The 18,236-nt window shown below is 52.3% G+C and overlaps 1 protein-coding gene across 3 annotated transcripts in view; it reads left to right on the top strand.

Annotated features, from left to right (window-relative positions):
• The first annotated feature begins 7,607 nt into the window (after positions 1-7,607).
• The window catches only part of Sh3tc1 (SH3 domain and tetratricopeptide repeats 1), a 44,333-nt gene continuing 33,704 nt past the window's right edge, over positions 7,608-18,236 (top strand). The window contains exon 1 of one of the 3 annotated variants that reach the window (XM_029545288.1): positions 7,608-7,682. Coding sequence is in view for 1 of the 3 variants with exons in the window: in XM_029545287.1 (XP_029401147.1) it covers positions 7,742-7,751 (10 nt within the window). In the remaining 2 variants the exon portion in view is untranslated. The other 2 variants (XM_029545287.1, XM_029545289.1) reach the window with 2 other exon arrangements.

Raw genomic sequence — 18,236 nt, 5'->3', positions numbered from 1 at the left:
GGCATCAAACTCAGATCCTTTTCCAGTTCAGTATGCGCTCTTATCTGCCACTCTGTCTGTTTTTAACAGCATGCATGCAATACAGAAAACAGAATTTTAATAACTTTAAACATATATACCTTAAAGCCAAATTTACACATAACTTTACATGGATAAATACGTGGTGTCTACCATTTCCAGGGATAGTAGTAACTGAAGTTTCTGTTCAGCAAAACCAGCAATGTTTATTTACTGTACTGCCCCCTAGTGGGAGAGTGCCCCACTGCAACCTGCTGTCTAGGTCTCCCACCCGGCCCAGTCAGCCAGGATTTCTTCCTCTGCCAAACAGAAACCAGGCCCCTGCTCTGGAGGAACAGAATGGAGGGGACAGTTTCCTGCTGGGTTACTTCCCAATTCTGAGGTCTTGGTGCCTGGGTGTTCCTAACCTGTGAACATGGTGTGCGTAGGCTCAGGATGGGGTGGGAAGTTCCTTAGTGTCTCCTTGTCTCCTGGCTGGTTCCCTAGTTTCCTGACTCCCACTTCCCCTGTTTCTGGTGGTGCCCCGCCTGAAACACAGTTCAGGACTCAGCAGTGTGCCAGCCCCATGTCTAGCTCAGATGGTTCTGGACGGTTACAGGATGGGCTCAGTCCGTGAAGAGGGCTCCTAACCACATTAACCAGCACCCAGCGCCCTAGGACATATAGGATTCTATCCAGAAGGCTGTAGGACCCAAGCCAGGCAGCTGGGAGCCCAGCTAGCTGAGGAAAAGTGTCTTTTAACCTTCAAGATGTTTCCAGTGGTGCCCCTCCTGGTCAGGACAATTGGAAATAGGAGGTACCTGAGGCAACCATTGCCATAGTTGTCTCTTCATGGGAAGTCAGCCTAAGAAGAAAGTCACACTCAGGGCATCTTGGAAGAGTGATGAAGCACCCAGAGCCCCTTGATCAAGCCAGTCCTGAGACCTACATCTGGACTACTAGGGCCAGAGCCAACGGAAACCTTTCTGTTTGAGCCACCTGGACTTGAGCTTTGCGCATTGCTAGCACCATCCCTAAGCCCCACCCCCACCAAATCGGGAGGGTTACACCATTGAAATGAATGAATGCCAGCGTGCTTAAGCATCCTTAGCAGGGCCTCCCTCCAATGGCTCGAGGTTTGGATTGCTTCTGCCTAAGTGCCAAACATCCCAGGCTCCCCACCTCTTGTGTGTTCTTTCCTCTGCCAGATAAACTCAGGGAAGTCCTGGACGCCTGGATGACCTGACCCCTCTCTCTAGGGCTAGAAGAAATGAGGAAATGTCCTGCTCCAGGAAGGGTTCGGGATGGGGGGGGAGCAAAAGGCAGCAAGTGCCAGATAGTGCTCCCTGCACCCCAGTACCAAGTACACGTCCTCAATAAGATAGTACCCAGACTCCCACCCCACAGGGCTTTTAAAAATTCCCACAGAGCCCCCACAAACTTCCCTTCACTGCTAATATACTCCACAATATTGTCCACACAGCCGTGGGAGGAGGGGGCCTCAGAACAGGCTCCCAGTTTGCAGCAAAGAAGGTATGATCTCTTGCTCCAGACTAGGGTATCCATGTGTCCTTTCACCTTCCCCATCTCTGGGACGCTGCGGCCAATAGAAGGACCACACTGCATTCGAGTCCCTGAGTTGGACACCTCTGGTGGGACGGCGACAGCAGCGTTGGGTCCTTTGGGCCTGGATGGATGCAACAGAAAAGTGAGATAGGATACAGGCTCTAGGAGGTGTCAGCCTGCCAGCCAGGGTCGGACATCAGCATGGACTCATCAGGCTGCTCCCTGGACCAAGATGCTCTTTGCCGTCTTCTAGGCATTGGGGTTTTAGGTGCTCAGGGGTAGGTGGCAGGGACCACAAGGCCTTCGTGGCTCACCCTTTTTAAATCTTAGGGATAACCAGCTTAGGGATAACCAGCTTCAGTAGTCATAGTCAACAAACTGACTTCTAACTAACACTTCAGGTCTCCAGAAAGCCACCAAAGCACTACTGACATGACCCATAATCAGAAGCGCCGCCCAGATGGTTAGCTGTGTGGCCCGGCAGGTGACATGAAAGGGATTGCTTGGATGGCCACAGCCCGATTTCTTATGTGTATGTACGGAGTCAGAAGGCTATGCTCAGGGTCCCAAACTCAGGGTCCTTGTCGCTGTCACTTAAAGTGATCTGCTCAGAGAATCTGTGCTGTTGTCCCTACAGCTTGGACCCTGGCTCAGATGATGTATGGTAACGCCTTCACCAGAGGACAGTGGGGGAGAGAGACACAGGGATAGAAAGAGCAGGGACGGACAGGGCACCGAACTTGAAAATCAACAGATCTTCAAGGGAAAAGGCTGGGACCAGGTGAGAAGAAGCCAAGTGCTTGCCCTTCCTGGGCTCTGACCACAGGACGTCAGCACTCAGCTGAGGAGATTTCAGTCATGAGCGTCTGTTGAAGAGGAGGCAGGTGGATTTTATTGTTGCAGGGATAGTTGAATGACTATGTGTAGAGTACAGAAAAAGCCGGGTGCCTTGCCAGGTATCTGTCTCTAAGTGTTCAGGAGGCAGAGGCAGGAGGTATCCTTGAGTCTATGAGTTCAAGGCTGGGCTGGGCAACATCATGATACTTTGTCTCTAAAAGGGGGCAATTTAAAAACTCTTTCAAGCTGGGCGGTGGTGGCCCACGCCTTTAATTCCAGCACTTGAGAGGCAGAGGCAAGCGAATTTCTGAGTTCGAGGCCAGCCTGGTCTACAGAGTGAGTTCCAGGACAGCCAGGGCTACACAGAGAAACCCTGCCTCAAAAAACGAAAAAAAAAAAAAAAAAAAAAAAAAACCAGGCCTGAACACTCTTACTCTATGTACTCTGGAGGCCGAGGTATACACTGCAGTAGAGGGTAGCGAGGGATGTCTAACCTGTGAGCTGGATTGTGGAGTCTCATAAACTCCTTGTAACCCCTCACTGACCCTCTTTCCTGTCCCCTTTGCACAGGTGAATAAATTATTGGCCCAAGGGAGGGAACTTCCAGGGTTACACGGTCGTGTGACCACACTGGGACCCAATAACCTGGTCCATCTACCATGCTCTGCAGGTACACAGTAAGAATGGGATTTTCTTTGCTCGACCACTCTGGATTCCAGAATGTTTTAGGCAGCAAAGTGTTAGCGTATCTTGGCAGATCAGGGTCAAGGAATGCCTCAAAGATCACATCATGTCACAGATTTATTTTTTTTGGGGGGGGGGGAGCTGGCTCTGTGTGGGGACCTGAGAGAAAAAGGCAGGTGGGAGGTGGTAGCAGGGCTTTCTGAAGGGTACACCGCTCATGGAAATGTGTAGAATTTGGCCGGTGATGATGTGGCTGCTGGCACTGAGTCGCTGAAGGCAGATTGGGGGGAGGGGGAACCTGGTTCTGGAATGTGGGTAGTTCCTAACACAATACCTTTTGCCAAAGTGAGGGTTGTGTCTAACCATTTTACAGGGAACCTGCTTCCTTCCAAGAAACTGCTCTCTAAGGCTGCTTAACCGGACAGAGGTGCCTGCACAGCCCCTCAGAGGCCAGGGCTAGGAGCAGAGGCACGAGCTAGCTAACACAAAGACTCTGGAGGGCCAGGCCTCAGGGAAGGGAGCCACCGTGCCACACTGCAAATTGCAATGTATCCTGCCCCTCTCCTGTTTCTTGCCCCACCTAGCCTGTGGCTTGGCTTCCTGGGTCACACAAGTGGCATTCAGGAGTGGTTGTATGGCCCCAGAAAGTCTCCTGATTCTCCCACAGCCTATCTCCCCAGTCCTTGGAAGGATCTGGCCTTTCAGGGCAGCTGCCCGTGAGGTAGGTAATAGGCCAGAGTTGGGGAACTGCAAGGCCTTGGCTGAAAACTCCTTAGAGGCAGGGCTGCAGCCTTCAAACAGAGGGCTTGATTGATAGGTAGCGTTAGGGCAGCGTCGGACTCCTTGAGAGGTTAGACTGGGAAAAGCTGAAACCCAGCAGGCCACAGGCAGGGAACAGGAAAACAGGCCTGACCCATTTCAGTCAGGGATACTCAGACTCAGAGAGGGCGAGGACCCTGCCTGAGGTCACATGGTCCAAATTCATAGTGCCAGGAACACACAGGAGGAGAACTGGCGAAGAATTCTGCCCTTGCTTCATCAAGCAGCCCGTCTCCATCCTTCAACCTTTATCAAGGCCACTCGGTAATAGATGTGAGTTCTGTCCATGTGTGACTGCACAAGGTGTGGGATCAGAGGACAACTTGAAGGAGTCAGTTCTCAGCACAGGGGGTTCTAGCCTTGTCCTGGTCCTTCAGCCTAGCACCTGTTCGTCGTCCAGGTTTCCACTTGGAAAGACGTGGCAGACCAGGACAGGACCATCCTCACCAGACTAGGATACTGACACCGGGCAGCATAAATGTCCCTCAGAGAAGCAAGCAGGCTAGAGATAGGAAACAGAGGTGACTGGGAGAGGAGCTTGTGAAGGACATAGTGACTCTCTGGATCAGTGATGCAGGTGCTTACAATATGGGTGGGGGCCGGATCCACCTCAGGTGGGTAGCAACATCTGAAACGCTGTCCCCAGGAGCAGCACAGACAATCAGGGTGTCTTGACCAGTACTTTGGGGGCAAGGCCTGGACAGAAAAAAGTGAACGTGGTTTTACATTTCTTGTTTTGTTTTGTTTGTTTGAAACAAGGTCTCTCCCTGGCTGTACTAGAATTCACTATGTAACCAGGCTGGCATTAAAACTCACGGAAATCTACATGCCTCTGCCTCTGCCTCTGCCTCTGCCTCTGCCTCTGCCTCTGCCTCTGCCTCTGCCTCTGCCTCTGCCTCTGCCTCTGCCTCCCCCCCCCCCCCCCCCCTCCCCCCCCCCCCCCCCCCCCCGAGGGTCTTGTCANTGCCTCTGCCTCTGCCTCTGCCTCTGCCTCTGCCTCTGCCTCTGCCTCTGCCTCTGCCTCTGCCTCTGCCTCTGCCTCTGCCTCCAGTGCTGGGATTAAAGGCATGCACCCCTGGGGCTGGCAAGATGGCTCAGCAAGTAAGAGCACTGACTGCTCTTCCGAAGGTCCTGAGTTCAAATACCAACATCATATGGTGGCTCACAACCATCCCTAATGAGACTTGACGCCCTCTTCTGGCGTGTCTGAAGACAGCTACAGTGTACTTATTTATAACAATAAATAAATCTTTAGGCTGGAGCAAGCAAGGCCGACCAGAGGGAGTGGGGTTGACCGTAGTCCAACAACCACACGAAGGCTCACAACCATCTGTACAGCTACAGTGTACCTATATACATAAATAAATACATCTTTAAAAAAAGGGGGGGCGTGCACCCCACCCAGCTCTTGGCTTTATTTTAAATACCAGTATGGCCTTTAGGTTAAGAGCAGCTTTAGGACTTGTGCAAAAGATGCATGTTTTAAATGAAGTCAAGCTCTACAGAGCCGGTCATTGTAGGCAGATGTTCCATGTCCTGGCTCTTCCCTGCAAATGCCGAGCCCAGCCAAGTTAGCTTAAAGGACGAAGGTGCAGGGTGGGGCTGCTGCAAGGAGTTCACAGCCAGAACTCTGGAACGTGAGAAGGGGTGTGGTTCATGGCTCGTCCCCTGCTCTGTGCCCCTCAGCACACAGTGGCCTGGGGACAAGGTAGGGGGCACTATATAGGATGCTGTGACAATCTGGAAGTCAAGGAGGGCACCTGCTCTAGTGCCAGAGGTTCCACAGGGCTCTGGCAGAATGGTACTTACTTTAGGTCCAGTCCCTCCACTCCACAGAGTGGAACCTAGACTCAGAGAGGCACCTGTCATCTGCTATGGAGCCCGGAGCAAAGGTGTGGACTGCTGATGAGGCTGGACCCTGTGAGGGGACCGGTCAGGTCAGGGAGGCAGAGGACTGGGCCTCCAAGCACAGATGAGTCTCGTGGGCCTACCCTTCAGAGGGGGAAGTCATCACCGTCCTGCTAAGTTGGAGCCACAGGGATTGTTCTGCTGCGGTCCCCACCCCCGTTCCAGGCCCTCCAGGAAGGTACTTCTTCCTGTAATTCCACTGCTCCAGCCAATCTGTGAGCCCGGAAAAGGGACAAGCTTTGAAGACCTTGTGGGTCAGGAGACACCCAAACTGCAGGCACAGGGAGGCAGGCACCCAGCAAGGTGCCTGGTGATGCAAGGCCTTGGAGAGGGAGAAAGTGGGTTGGACTGCGCTTTTCTAAGGCCCCGGGCTGGGCCACTGAGCTAATGATAGTGCAGACTCCAGGGCCACCAGTTCCTATCAGTCTCACTAGGGGGAGGGGATGATCTCTAAGTCACATAGGTTCGGCCCTACCTGTCTGTGCAGGGTGTCGGCCAGCAGTCCACTAGCCAGCCCAGGTGGGGATGTTCTCTAGCGTCACACCGCAGAGCTGGATTGCTGCTGGCTAGGGTTGGCAGAATCCCAGGTCCTGGAGCAGCTTTGGAAGCGTGGGCATGTACACACAGAGTGCAGCGGGGAGGCAAGTCCTGGCCAGAGGGACGGTGTGAGGGGTCGCTGAGTGCATGGGATCAATGTGGGTCTGAGGGCGAATCTCATGTAAATCCTAAACAAAAGCAAAGAGGAGAACTGCCACGCGGCTGGAATCACATTGGCTCGTGTTAGTCCATTCATACAGGTGAGGAAGACTGAGTGGCCAGCGGAGTGTCAGGTGTTTCCTGCCTCCCTGCTGAGCTGCCCCACACCCCACCACACACACACACACACACACACACACACACACACACACACACATAGGAACCACAATAAGAGTCAGACTCCGCAGGATGACTGATAAAAAGCTTGTGCACGCCCACATGAGGCCAAATCCTCCCCATTTACTAAAGCATCCACTCCCCCACGCTGGGGTTCCTTGGAAGAAAGGGATGCTGAGAATGGTTGAGAAACATCCTTGGCTGTGACACCCACCCAGCCAGTCAGGAGGCAGCAGCCCCACCCTGGTGGCTAGGGGGCCCCAGGGGGCAGGGATGCCCCGGGTGACAGCCACCTGCCGATTCTCTGCTGGCAGGAGTGCTTCTTAGAGCAGCGATTCAAAGACTCCTGATGGTGAGGATCATTTAGCAGCTCTTAAGAAGAATCCTAATTAGTCATTTTCACGAAGCAAGTGACCGGCCCAGGATCTAACCTTAGGGACATCCATGTTTGACCATAGTTTCTCGGGACACCACGTGGGAGATCTGCCCACCTTTGCTGGTGCTACACGGGGCCTGGAACTCTTCTGTAAGTGCTCAATCAGGGCTTGCTAAACTCCCTCATCAGTCTTCTCAGTTCCAGCTTTAATCACTAGGCTGAGCTGTCTGCACCCTAGCACAGCCATTCCTCTGGTGGCTGTCCCAACGGCCTGCCCGTCGACTCTCTGATGTGTGAGTCCCTCTCACATCCCCAAAATCTTAGGACAAGCTCTTAAACTGCTCCTCCGCACCCACCAGGGGAATGCTGACCAGGAGCTGACATTCTTCTGATGGCTGATAAGGAGGAGGAAGGTCAGAAGGAGGCTGGCCCCTTCCCAGCAGGGCGGGCCCAGGCTGCTGATGACTCAGGTTGTCTGATTGGAGCCCAGCGGCCTGGGCAGGGCCTGTTCTGCTGCCTCCTGGGGCCTGAGACATTCATCCAGCGCAGGTAGAGGAGGCCTGGATCCCCCTTACTTCCCCAACCCACCCTTCCTCCTGGAAGCCTCTGCTCTACTGGAAAGGTACGTCAAGGACGGCTCTGCTGGGTTTGCTCTAGGAGAGACCTACAATCTGCTCACCTATGAGAACAGGTGAGGACTAGAGAGACTGAACTTGGGATGATAAACACTTGAACTGGTCTGATCTGGAGCAGCAGAGAGGACAGGTTTCGGGTGGTTGTGGTCAAGGAAAGGGGCCCTGGTATTTCTCAATCTGAAAAGTGAGTGGAACCGGGCCCTGCCAGGGCAGACAGGGAGGTATGAAGTAGAGGGTGTGATCTCCCCACTATTGTAAGAGCCAGACTGGGTTCAGTGCCTTGTGGAGTGGTGGAATTCTAGAGGAAGCTGTTGATGTCGTCTGGCCTCAGTCCCAGTCTGATGTCCTTAGTCTCACACTTGCTGGATGAGTGTCTTTGGGCAACTCTACTTCTCTGAACTTCTTTTTCCCCATCTGTATGCTGGGGTGTACTGTGGCTGCCCAGAGCAGTGTGTGCATGTGGTTAGTGACCACAGTACAGTGGTGCCCTGTGGATGAAGCAGGAGTCCTGGGCTGGGGGCTGGAAGCTGACCACCTTTACATTTTCCTCCACCTGCTGGACACCAGCACCAAAGACAGGGGCATCTTGCGTTTTGCTCTCAAACTCCCATTATTCTCACCCCAGCACAGCCCTCTTTTCCCCAGGGGCTGAAGTTCCTGCCAGCTGCCAGCCCCTGGGGACAGTAGGACAGTAATGAGAAGGGGTCTGACACCCTCCCCCATCCCACCTTCCCAGGTACAAGAGTACTCCTGCTGAGTGGATCTGTTAGCCCTTGGAATTTAAGGCTGGTCAGGGCTGGTGAGTGTGTGGACTTTGTACAGAAGCTGAGAAGGCCAGCTCAGGCCCTAGGGAAAGGGGGGTAGACCTCTTGAGAATCTGTTTGTCTGTGAGCGTCCTAAGTCCGGGTTTGTCTCCTCTTTCCCCGCCCTGAGGACTGGAGCATGTGTGGTCTATGTGCATTGTGTAGGAGCAGCCTGACCTCAACAGAACTTTGTTCACGGTGAAGGGTGGGTCTCCGTCTTCCGGGAGCCCAGCAGAGTTCACAATCACACAAGTTTGGAACAAGGTACTATTTCACAAGCCTGCCTCAGTTTCCCCGATGCTTCCGGACTGTAAGAGAGTCCCAGGCTCTGCCCTAAGTGTCTGTGGTTAACTGCATAAGAAGCTGTGGCCCTGAGTAGGTCCTTCAGCAGGATCCCATCCAATGTGCTCATCTCCAGGTCTCAGTCATTTGCCCTCCAAAATCCATCTCTCCTTCTCCTGACTGAGATCCATACAGACGTCAGTATTTGGAAGTTGTCAGATGAAGGCAGGGCAGGGAGTCCCTGAACAGCCCTCTGTCTCCTGTTGTTGATGTCCAGTATCACGAAGGTTTGGTGCAGGGATGTCAGGGTTTCTCTGGTTGTGACAAACCCCAGGACCAAAAGCCACTCCTTGAGGAAAGGCGTGACTTCGTCTTACGGCTTATAGCTGTCCATCATTCAGGGAAGCCCAGCCAGGGACCTGGAAGCAGCAACTAGAGCAGATGCCATGGGAGAATCCTGCTTTTTTCTTTTTACTTCTTTCTTTCTCGTTTTGAGAGTCTGTAGCCCTGGCTGCTCTAGAACTCCCTAGGCAGAGACCAGGCTGGCCTTGAACTCACAGAGATCTGCCTGCTTCTACCTCTTGAACACTGGGATGAAAGGCGTGCACTACTCAGACTCACCAGTTTGCTTTCTTAAATATCCCAGGAACCCCTGCCAAGACCTGGTACCACCCACATGGATCACCAATCAGAACAATGCCCCCACAGAGTTGCCTACAGGCCAGTCTCACGGAGGCACTGTCTCAAGTGAGGTTCCTTCTTTTCTTCTGTTAAACTGACAAAAAAGTGACCAACCCAAGGGATCATCACTCAGGACCTAGTGTAGGTGTTAACTCAACTGGAGGCCTCCCCACATTCAAATCCCCAAAGGTCCTATTCTGTCCCTGGACCCCTCCCCCTCCCCCTTTCAGCTCTTAACAATATCTACCATGCATCTGTAACCCATTGGATTGGTCTGTCTGTCTATTTATTTTGCCTACATGTCCTGGGGTGTCCCTTGTCCTCCTGATTTGTGTGTCCACTGAGATTTACTCCTTGTGCCTTGATGGCCAGCGTCTCCTGAGAGTACCGAGGTGCCACACTCACTGCCACAATGCCATTAGATGGTTTCATTCCAAAGTCCCCAGAGCTCCCCTGGGACAGACAGTCCCTCTGCTGGCCCCACGCTCTGCTGCCTAGGTTGGTCTCTTCTCCCGTGCAGGGGAGAGGTGTGTGCTTGAGTGTCCAGGTGGCACGAGACTGCTGTTGCCCTACTGCCTGTCTGGTGTGTCTCCACGGCATACCTCGTGGGCAGACGGAGAAAACTCCAGTTCTTTATCACTGCCCTTGCTATGCAGTGTGGGAGGGAGTGTGACTTATCTGACACCCAGGCTATTTCCAAGGCGCTGGTGTTGTCAACAGCTGGCTTGGCACCTATCCCCACACCAGAGGCAGCAATCTGAAAATGAGTACCCAGGAATGGGGCTGCTGGCCAAAGGTGAACGCAATTGTGATTACGAGTGTTGGCGACCTGGCGGCACTCTGATCTTGGCTGCCTGCCAAGGATGAAGTGGCAGATGTCAGGGTTGCTGATCTAGCCTCGGAGAGAAGGATGGGAGGTCTTGAGCTCAGTCAACATCGTGTCATGTTTTAAGGTACTAGACAGGAATGGGGACGTCAGTCCCCCTTTGACGACGGTTGCTCTAATGTAGTCTCTGGGGAAGGCTGTTATCCACTTAGTTTCTTGTCTCCACTGTGGGCCACAGGACCTCCGGGGTAAAAGAGGACTGGAGCTGCCATTGCAGATGCGTCTCACCATGGCGTCTGCTCACCTCCACCTCCCTCCACTCAGTACTTGTCCACCGTGAGGCTCACGTGGCCCAGCACCCTGACTCCTATCCACCCTCCGAGACCCTCCCTGCTCAAGAATCTGAATGGAGTCCTCAGAGACTTTCCTGACAGCTGAGCGGAGTGAGGGTACCATACACAACAGGATTTGTCTAAGTTTGTGGGATTGGGCAGTGGGTTTCCAGGACTCTGCTTTTGGCCCCTTGCTGGCCAAAGGTCTGAGAGGTAAGGTTGCTCCGATCCCCTCTACTCTGTCCTGGGGAGCTCACCATGTGTGCTGCACTTAGGGAATAATTGTCAGGTCTCTTGCTGTCAGGGTAGGGGAGCAACAAATGTTTGTGGAATGCAGTAGGTAGCAGGCCCCTCCCCCCTGTTTACTTAGAGTTATAGTTACTTCTCTATGGCTATAAAGAGACTCCATGACCAGGGCAAATTACAAATGAAAGCATTTAACTGGGGGCTTGCTTACAGCGTCACAAGTGAGTCCACGCCATCGTGGCAGGGAACATGAGGGCAGGCAGGCAGGCAGGCAGGCAGGCAGGCAGGCAGGCATTGGAGCAGTCATTCAGAGCTCACATTCTGATCCACAGGCAGGACACTGGGTCTGCTGGGGGCTTTTGAAACTTTAAATCCCAGCCCCCACTTGACACACCTCTTTCAAGAGCACACCTCCTAATCCTCCTAAACCATCCACCAACTAGGAACCAAATATTCAAATATATAAGCCCAGTGGTAGTGGAGCATGCCTTTAATCCCAGCACTGGGAGGCAGAGGCAGGTGGAGTTCAGGCCAATCTAGTCTACAGAATGAGTTCAGTGGACAGGGATGGTTACATGGAGAAACCCTGTCTCAAAAAACCTAAAACAACAACAACAACAACAAAACACAACAAATCAAAAACTGACAAAAAACAAACAAACAAAAAAATCAAATACATAAGCCTATAGAGACCATTCTTATTCAAAGCACCACACTTAGCTAGCCAACCTTGTTTATACCCAGTTGGACTTGGGACATTACTTCACACTGAACTGATAAAATGAATATAATTTTTCAATATCTAATATACCTATACAAGGGGAATTTATTAGACTGGTGTATAATCTGTGCTCCAGCTATTCCAGCAAAGTCTGGAGGTAGTTTTTCAGTCCAAATGGCAGGATCTGTCAGTTCGTCTTCAGTATAAGCTGGAATCCCAAAGAATTAGGTTTCAGTGCTAGTGAAGGGGTGAGCTTGTCAGAGCAAGTGAGAGCAAGCAAGCAAAGAGAGCAAGCTGCTTCCTTCTGCTTGGCTGCCAGCAGAAGGTGTGGCCAAGATTAAAGGTGGGTCTTCCCACCTCAAAAGATCTGGATTAAAAGTAGATCTTTCCATTTCAAATAGTTTGTAATTAAGGGAAAAAAAAAAATCCCGGGACTGGAGAGAGATGGCTCCGCGATTGAGCATGGACTTCCAGAGGTCCTGAGTTCAATTCCCAGCAACCACATGGTAGCCCACAACCATTTGTAATGGATCCAATGCCCTCTTCTGGTGTTCATGAAGATAAAACACTCATGTATATAAAATACATAAATAGATACACCTTAAAAAAAAAGAAAGGAAGAAAGAAAGAAAGAAAGAAAGGAAGAAAGAAAGGAAGGAAGGAAAAGGAAGAAATCTCTCACAGGTGTACCTAGCTTTAGTTAATTCCAGATGTAGTCTCTCTGGCAACCAAGAACAGATATTAAACCTTGGGTTACCATCCAGTGTTGTTCCGTTTCTTGCTCAAATTGCTCTAGCCAAATCCACTGGGTCCTCTTTCAGTTAGGGCCTGTGTCCTCTTTGCACAGTCATATCTCAGTGGGGTCCTGTTGAGCTGCCAATCATTCATTCTCTTACCTGTCTGTCTGTCTATCTTTCTGTCCATTCTTTCCCTTTCATCCATCTATATATCTTTCTATCTAGCTAGCTGCCTATCCGTTTATCTACCTATCCATGGTTGGTTGATCGGTCCAGCAATTGTGCCCTCTGATTCCTGGCATCACCAGCCACTCCATGCCCATCTGTACATCTCCTACCCTTTCAGACAGTGTGTTCAGGCACATTTCATGAGCCACAGTTGTCTGGGCACCCCACCTCCAGGACACTTTCCACCTATCTACAGCTGCCTGCCCCATCCCAGCCTTGGGGGGGGGGGTGCTATTCTGTCCGCCTGTCTCCCATGGTTATCACTGCCATTTGACTGTGAGCTCTGCTGGGTGGTCCAAGCTATGTGGCTCAGCCACATCTCTCATGCCCAGCACTGCTCCATGTCCTCCACTCTTCCCCCTGCTGAAGTATCATGACGGTAGTCCTATTGGCGTTCTTCGTGGTCCCCTCCTTCATGCCTAGAGGTGCTGAGCCATGCAGATCTAGAGGCTGAGTTTGACCCAGAGGACTAACCTGAGCTGTTGACCCCAGAACCTGTTCTCCCCAGTCACCTCTGAGGAGAACTGTGTGCAGAGTGAATAGTGGGAGATGGGTGTCTGTCACCAGGTTGTACAAATAGTGCTTTACGGAGGTACTGCCCCACACTGTGGCAGATGAGAGGAGACCCCAGAGTACACACCTGACCTGGCATCAAAGCAGTCATCCCTCTGACCACTCCCCCCATTACATCACTTGGGAAACACCACAGCTGGTCTGCTAGGTTGTGAAGGGTGCAGGTGTGCCTCTCACACTGGGGTTTGCTGGGACCAAACCAGTAGCACGCAGCAGGGACCTGCTGGCAGACGCCACTCAGTCTGTGTCTCTCTAGCACCACACCCCAGTGGGATGCCCCCGAGGAGGCAGAAGAGAACATAGGAGCCGGGGAGGAGCCACGCCTAGCCCCGGGCTTCAGCTAAGGAATCTCCTCCCATGTAGCTGTCATCAGAGCAGGACCAAAGGAAGACAAGGTACACGCAGTTCGCTTGGTTGGAGAGACCAGGAAGGGACCTCTGGCATCCACAGCTTGCACTGGGCTCATGACCGAAGCACAGGCAGCTTGAGGTGTGTGTCTGCTGGGTGTAGCGACAGGGTGCACAGCACTTGAGGTTTGGCTGGGAGTGGAGAGATGGGGAGTGGCTGAGAGAGTAAGTTGGGCTGTGCCTCCTTAACAACCAGAGTTTTTGCCTGGCTATGGCCTCCACACTCCCATAAAGCCCGAGGCTGGCATTAAGGGTGAGAGCTGCAGAAATGCCCACCTTAGAGGGCAGTAATGTGGCCTGGGGTGGTGGTGGTGGCTCAGTTTCCAGAAAGAGATCTTAGCTGATACAACTTTGTTCCTCACAGAGGTCCGTGGGGAGTTGTGCTTGGCCCGGTTAATGTTTGCATAAGCCATAGTCAAAAATCATCCCAGGGGTGACTGAACTCTAGGAAATGCCAGGAATTCCACCAGGCAAGGCCTGCACAGGGTTCAGGTGCACAGGGGCTCTAGGAAGTGAGACCTGTGGGGCTTGGGACCTGGTGTCTTCCCTGGCGTTGAATTTACTAGCTGGGACATGACTTCCCTGAGAAGCACACGCATGGTTCCAGTCTAGAACATTTTATTGTTGTTGTTGTTTTGCTTTGTTTTTCAAACCAAGGTTTCTCTGTGTAGCCCTGGCTGGCCTTGAACTCAGAGATCCACCTGCCTCTGCCTCTCGAGTTCTGGGACTAAAGGCTGTGCCACCATTGCCTGGCCAGTCTAGAACTCTCTACTTTCACTCCTCTGTGTACTCAGGACCCATAGGCCACACTGTCTAAAGACCTGCCCCCGCCCCCAGCTCTGTGACTTTATCCTGTGAGACCTGTTCTCTTTACTGGTGGAGGATGGGCTGCTGTGCTGCCAGGCTGGTTGGGGGCATGGCTCTGGCTCTGTAGCCATCTTCTTTCCTATGTATGCATCTCCTTTTCTGGGGTGTGAGGACCCTCGCCCTTCTCATGACTGCCTTGCCCTAAGATGGAGAGCATTGTTGAAGGGAGTCATTGTCACACACATGGGACTTAGCCTACTGCTGCTCATCCTAGGGAGAGAGGTGGTTGTGGGCTTGCTAAGTTTCAGGCTAGAGGGTAATGTTTCTTCGGGCAATGCTAGACCTCGCTGGCCAGTATCACTACCTAGACAGAGGCCGTCCTTTGCTGCGAGCAGGTGTCTTTGATCTGGCAGAGGCAAAGGAACTGCTTCCTGTGAACCTCAGTCTGGGTGGCCTGTCTGCCTGTCCATCTGGCCTGAGTAGCCTTCAATTGCCATTTCCCCCCTTCCTTTGTTTTGCAAAGAGCCACTCCTTTCAGAGATGGCTCTAATGGCCAGAGCCAACCATAACAAAGAGATCAGAACCTGTTGGGCAGATCGGGTTCTGGACCTATCCATGTGCACACAGCAGCTGCTCACCAGCACCACGTTTGTGCTGCCCTAGATAGTGGCGTCTAAGCAGACATGGAGGAACAGATTCATAGGTGTGCAGAGGATGCCCCCAGAAAGGATGCTCAAGACCCACAAGCCCATTCCTCAGGGTAAGGGTTGGGGTTGGGGATGAGCTTGCCTTAAAGGTACAATTGGAATCTGTCATTCTGTTGAGATGTAGGATGCTCTGCTGAGGTGCAGATTGGCTTCAGGGCTAGGTAGTCTTGGCACAGAGAGGGTCAGGCTGGGCTGCATCTCCAAAGCTTTACCTGTATATAGGCAGGGCTGATCTCTAAGAATTCCCCTTGAAATGAAAATACATTGAAAGCCTTTCTTCCTGTGTGAGGGGCCGAGGGTGGTTCTCCCCACAAGCCAGTTTCCCCATGTGCTGCCTGTCATCCAACCATCCTTAGCTGTAGCCCACGGCTTGTGAGAGAACCAATGGTTTACTGTCTTTCTCCTCGGTGTGATGGCTTCCCATGCCATGTGGAGCAGGGAAGGTTTGTATTCCTGCATCCAGTCAGCTGCTCCCAGCATCTCTTCAGCAGCCATCTCATATCTTAGCTGGTATTTGCCCCGCATCAAGCCTTTGCATGCTCAGCCTGTCACAGGGGTCTCTCTTGAGTGAGTCACAGGTATTCAGGCCAATGTGACCGAAGAAGCTTCCTCTAAGGCCCCAATACAGCAGTCGACAGACCACACTCACAGGCCAGACCTGGTCCTCTTCTGTGTAAAGTGGTGGTGGGTGGTACCCATGCCTATCTTGGCTATTTCTCTGATGCCCAATTATGATGGCAGAGTCACGCCGGACCCTGGTGGTCAGCAAAGCTAAATGCATTTCTTCTCTGAGCCTTAAAGTATACTTGTCTTCATGTTCTAGAATGATCTTAAGGCTCTGCTGGAGGCCTCTGCTCTCCTGAGCTCAACATTTATAGTCTGTTGCAGATTAACTGCAGGGCAGGGTGCTTAGCCTCGCCTAGCTGCCTGTGTTAGGGAGTGGCTGCAAGAGGCTCAGCCTTTTGGGTGGGATACAGCTGGGCTTAAGTGTGTTTTTTTCTTTCTTTTTTTTTTTTTGTTTTGTTTTGTTTATTTTGGTTTTGGAGACAGAGTTTGTAACCAGCCCTGGCTGTCCTAGACTCACTTTGTAGACCAGGCTAGCTTTGAACTCACAGAGATCTACCTGCCTCTTCCTCCTGAGTGCTGGAATTAAAAGCATGAGCCACCACACCTGGCTTAAGTGCTTTTTTTTTTTTTTCCTTCTGAGTTCATCTATCCCCTTGGAGATTCCTCACAATCCATTGTCATCCGGTTTAGCTCCAGAAGTTGGCCTAGAAATTTCCCCTCTTAGGAAGTCCTATGTTTTCCTCCTGGCCTTCCCTCTGAGGCCTTCCATCACTGTCCAGGTCAGTCACCGCATCCTGGTGTCAGTCAGTACAGTGGGCTATCGCAACTCTGGGGCTTTAAGCCATGGCTGGATCTTAGTGGGAAGGATGTGGGCTCTCCCATAGGTAGGATCTGGAGCAGATGCCCCAATGGCACACTTGTCCTCAGGGAGGCGTTTGAGTGTGCCACACAGGGGCTGCTACCCAGAGGGATGGAATCAGTTTCAGAGTATATCTGGGGAGAACAAGGGTGCTGAGTACCAGCTCAAAGCCTACAGTCTACCGAGGGAGGCAGGCCAGGAACCTTTCTTTGTTCCTGTTGTGGTATAATAGCATCTTAGCCTCCCAGGGATGGCTCTACCCCGCATCTTAGCTGCATCCTGCCCTTGCATTTTACAAACACGGGGATAGTCCACAATAGTAGTTGGACCCATGACTTCAGTGTGAACCTCTGTCCTCATTGGCCTGAATGGTGAGCACCCTGAATGGCAGGCCGGGAGCAACTGCCTCAGAAGGCTGGCCTTTGTCAGGGAGTCCCCCATGCAGCTTCCTTTCCTGGAGCAGGTGAGGACGGAGAGGTAGGGCAGGGTGAGGAGCAACTGACCACTGGCCACTTGAGTGCCTAACACAACTCAGTAGCACTTCTGTGGTGAAGAGGGACAGACAAGGGGAACAGGGCCACTGCTTTTTTGCTTGGTGCTTAAAGCGTGAGCCAGAGATGGTCTGGAGCCCTCACTGGGTAGGTTCTGGTTCTTGGGGTTCCTAGGAATAGGGTCTGCTGTCTCTGTCTAGACATAGACAGCAAAGAATGAGGGGATAAGGGAGTGAGGATCCTGGTATCAGAGCTGGCCTGAGTTGTGGGACCCTAGGAATGTGCCTCTCTAAGTCTGTTTGATAGCAAGCCTTTTGGGGACACCTGGATGATAGTTTCATTGGACTGCCACGAAGCCCTATGGCATGATCTAACCAAAGAGTTAGTTTTAGCATCGTGGCAATGACAATTCAAACATACTACAGCCATGTCAGGGGTCAAAACTATGAGAGCTAAATAACTCTGTCTTTTGCAGAGGGGAAACTGAGGCTCAGGACAGTGACAGGTCTTGCCAGAGGGATTTCAAGCGAGTCCGATTGGGGTTTGGGTGGCCCTCGGAAAGTCAGAACCATGTGGCCTCTGCTTTGTACAGACTTTAGGAGGATCCTGTTGAAGAGCCCTGGACCAGAAATGTACTTGCCCCTGCTGGTTGGCCCTGGAGTGCCCTGCATATATTGGGGGAGGCTCTCAGAAAATCCCCCTGGCCATGAGCCAAGAGAGCAGCTTCTGAGACAAACAGGATACTGGTTTGGGCGCGCAGTGGGGACAATAGCCGGGAGAGGAAATGCCTCCAGACCCATGTATGGGTGTGGGCTTGCTGGGGCCTCTATTGACACAGCTTCTAGAAAAATAGGGCTGGTGGAAGGTTAGCATCCTGGGGGCCTGCGTTCTCTGGGGAGAAAGGGGGAGAGAGAGAGAGAGAGAGAGAGAGAGAGAGAGAGAGAGAGAGAGAGAGAGAGAGAGACTGAGAATCACAGTGCACCTATACCTCCAGAACTCCTCACAGATGGATACAGGCAGGAGGTATCTACAGCAATTAGTGAATGTGGGGGGCAGAACAGCCCCATCTTTCACAGTGGACACAGCAAGGGCCTAAGAACAGGAGACAGGCCTGAATCTGGGCCACAGGGACATTCTCAGGTCAGGCTACAGCCTGTGGGAAGGTAAAGTGTGTGCCCCCAGAGGCTTGGCTCAAGGATGTGGTACTTGTGAGCAGAGAAGGAGACTGGACCCTTTCCTCCTCCTCCTCCTCCTCCTCCTCCTCCTCCTCCTCC

This window comes from Mus pahari, chromosome 13, assembly GCF_900095145.1.
Source record: "Mus pahari chromosome 13, PAHARI_EIJ_v1.1, whole genome shotgun sequence".
NCBI lineage: Eukaryota > Metazoa > Chordata > Mammalia > Rodentia > Muridae > Mus > Mus pahari.
This window is presented reverse-complemented; position numbering and strand designations above follow the sequence as displayed.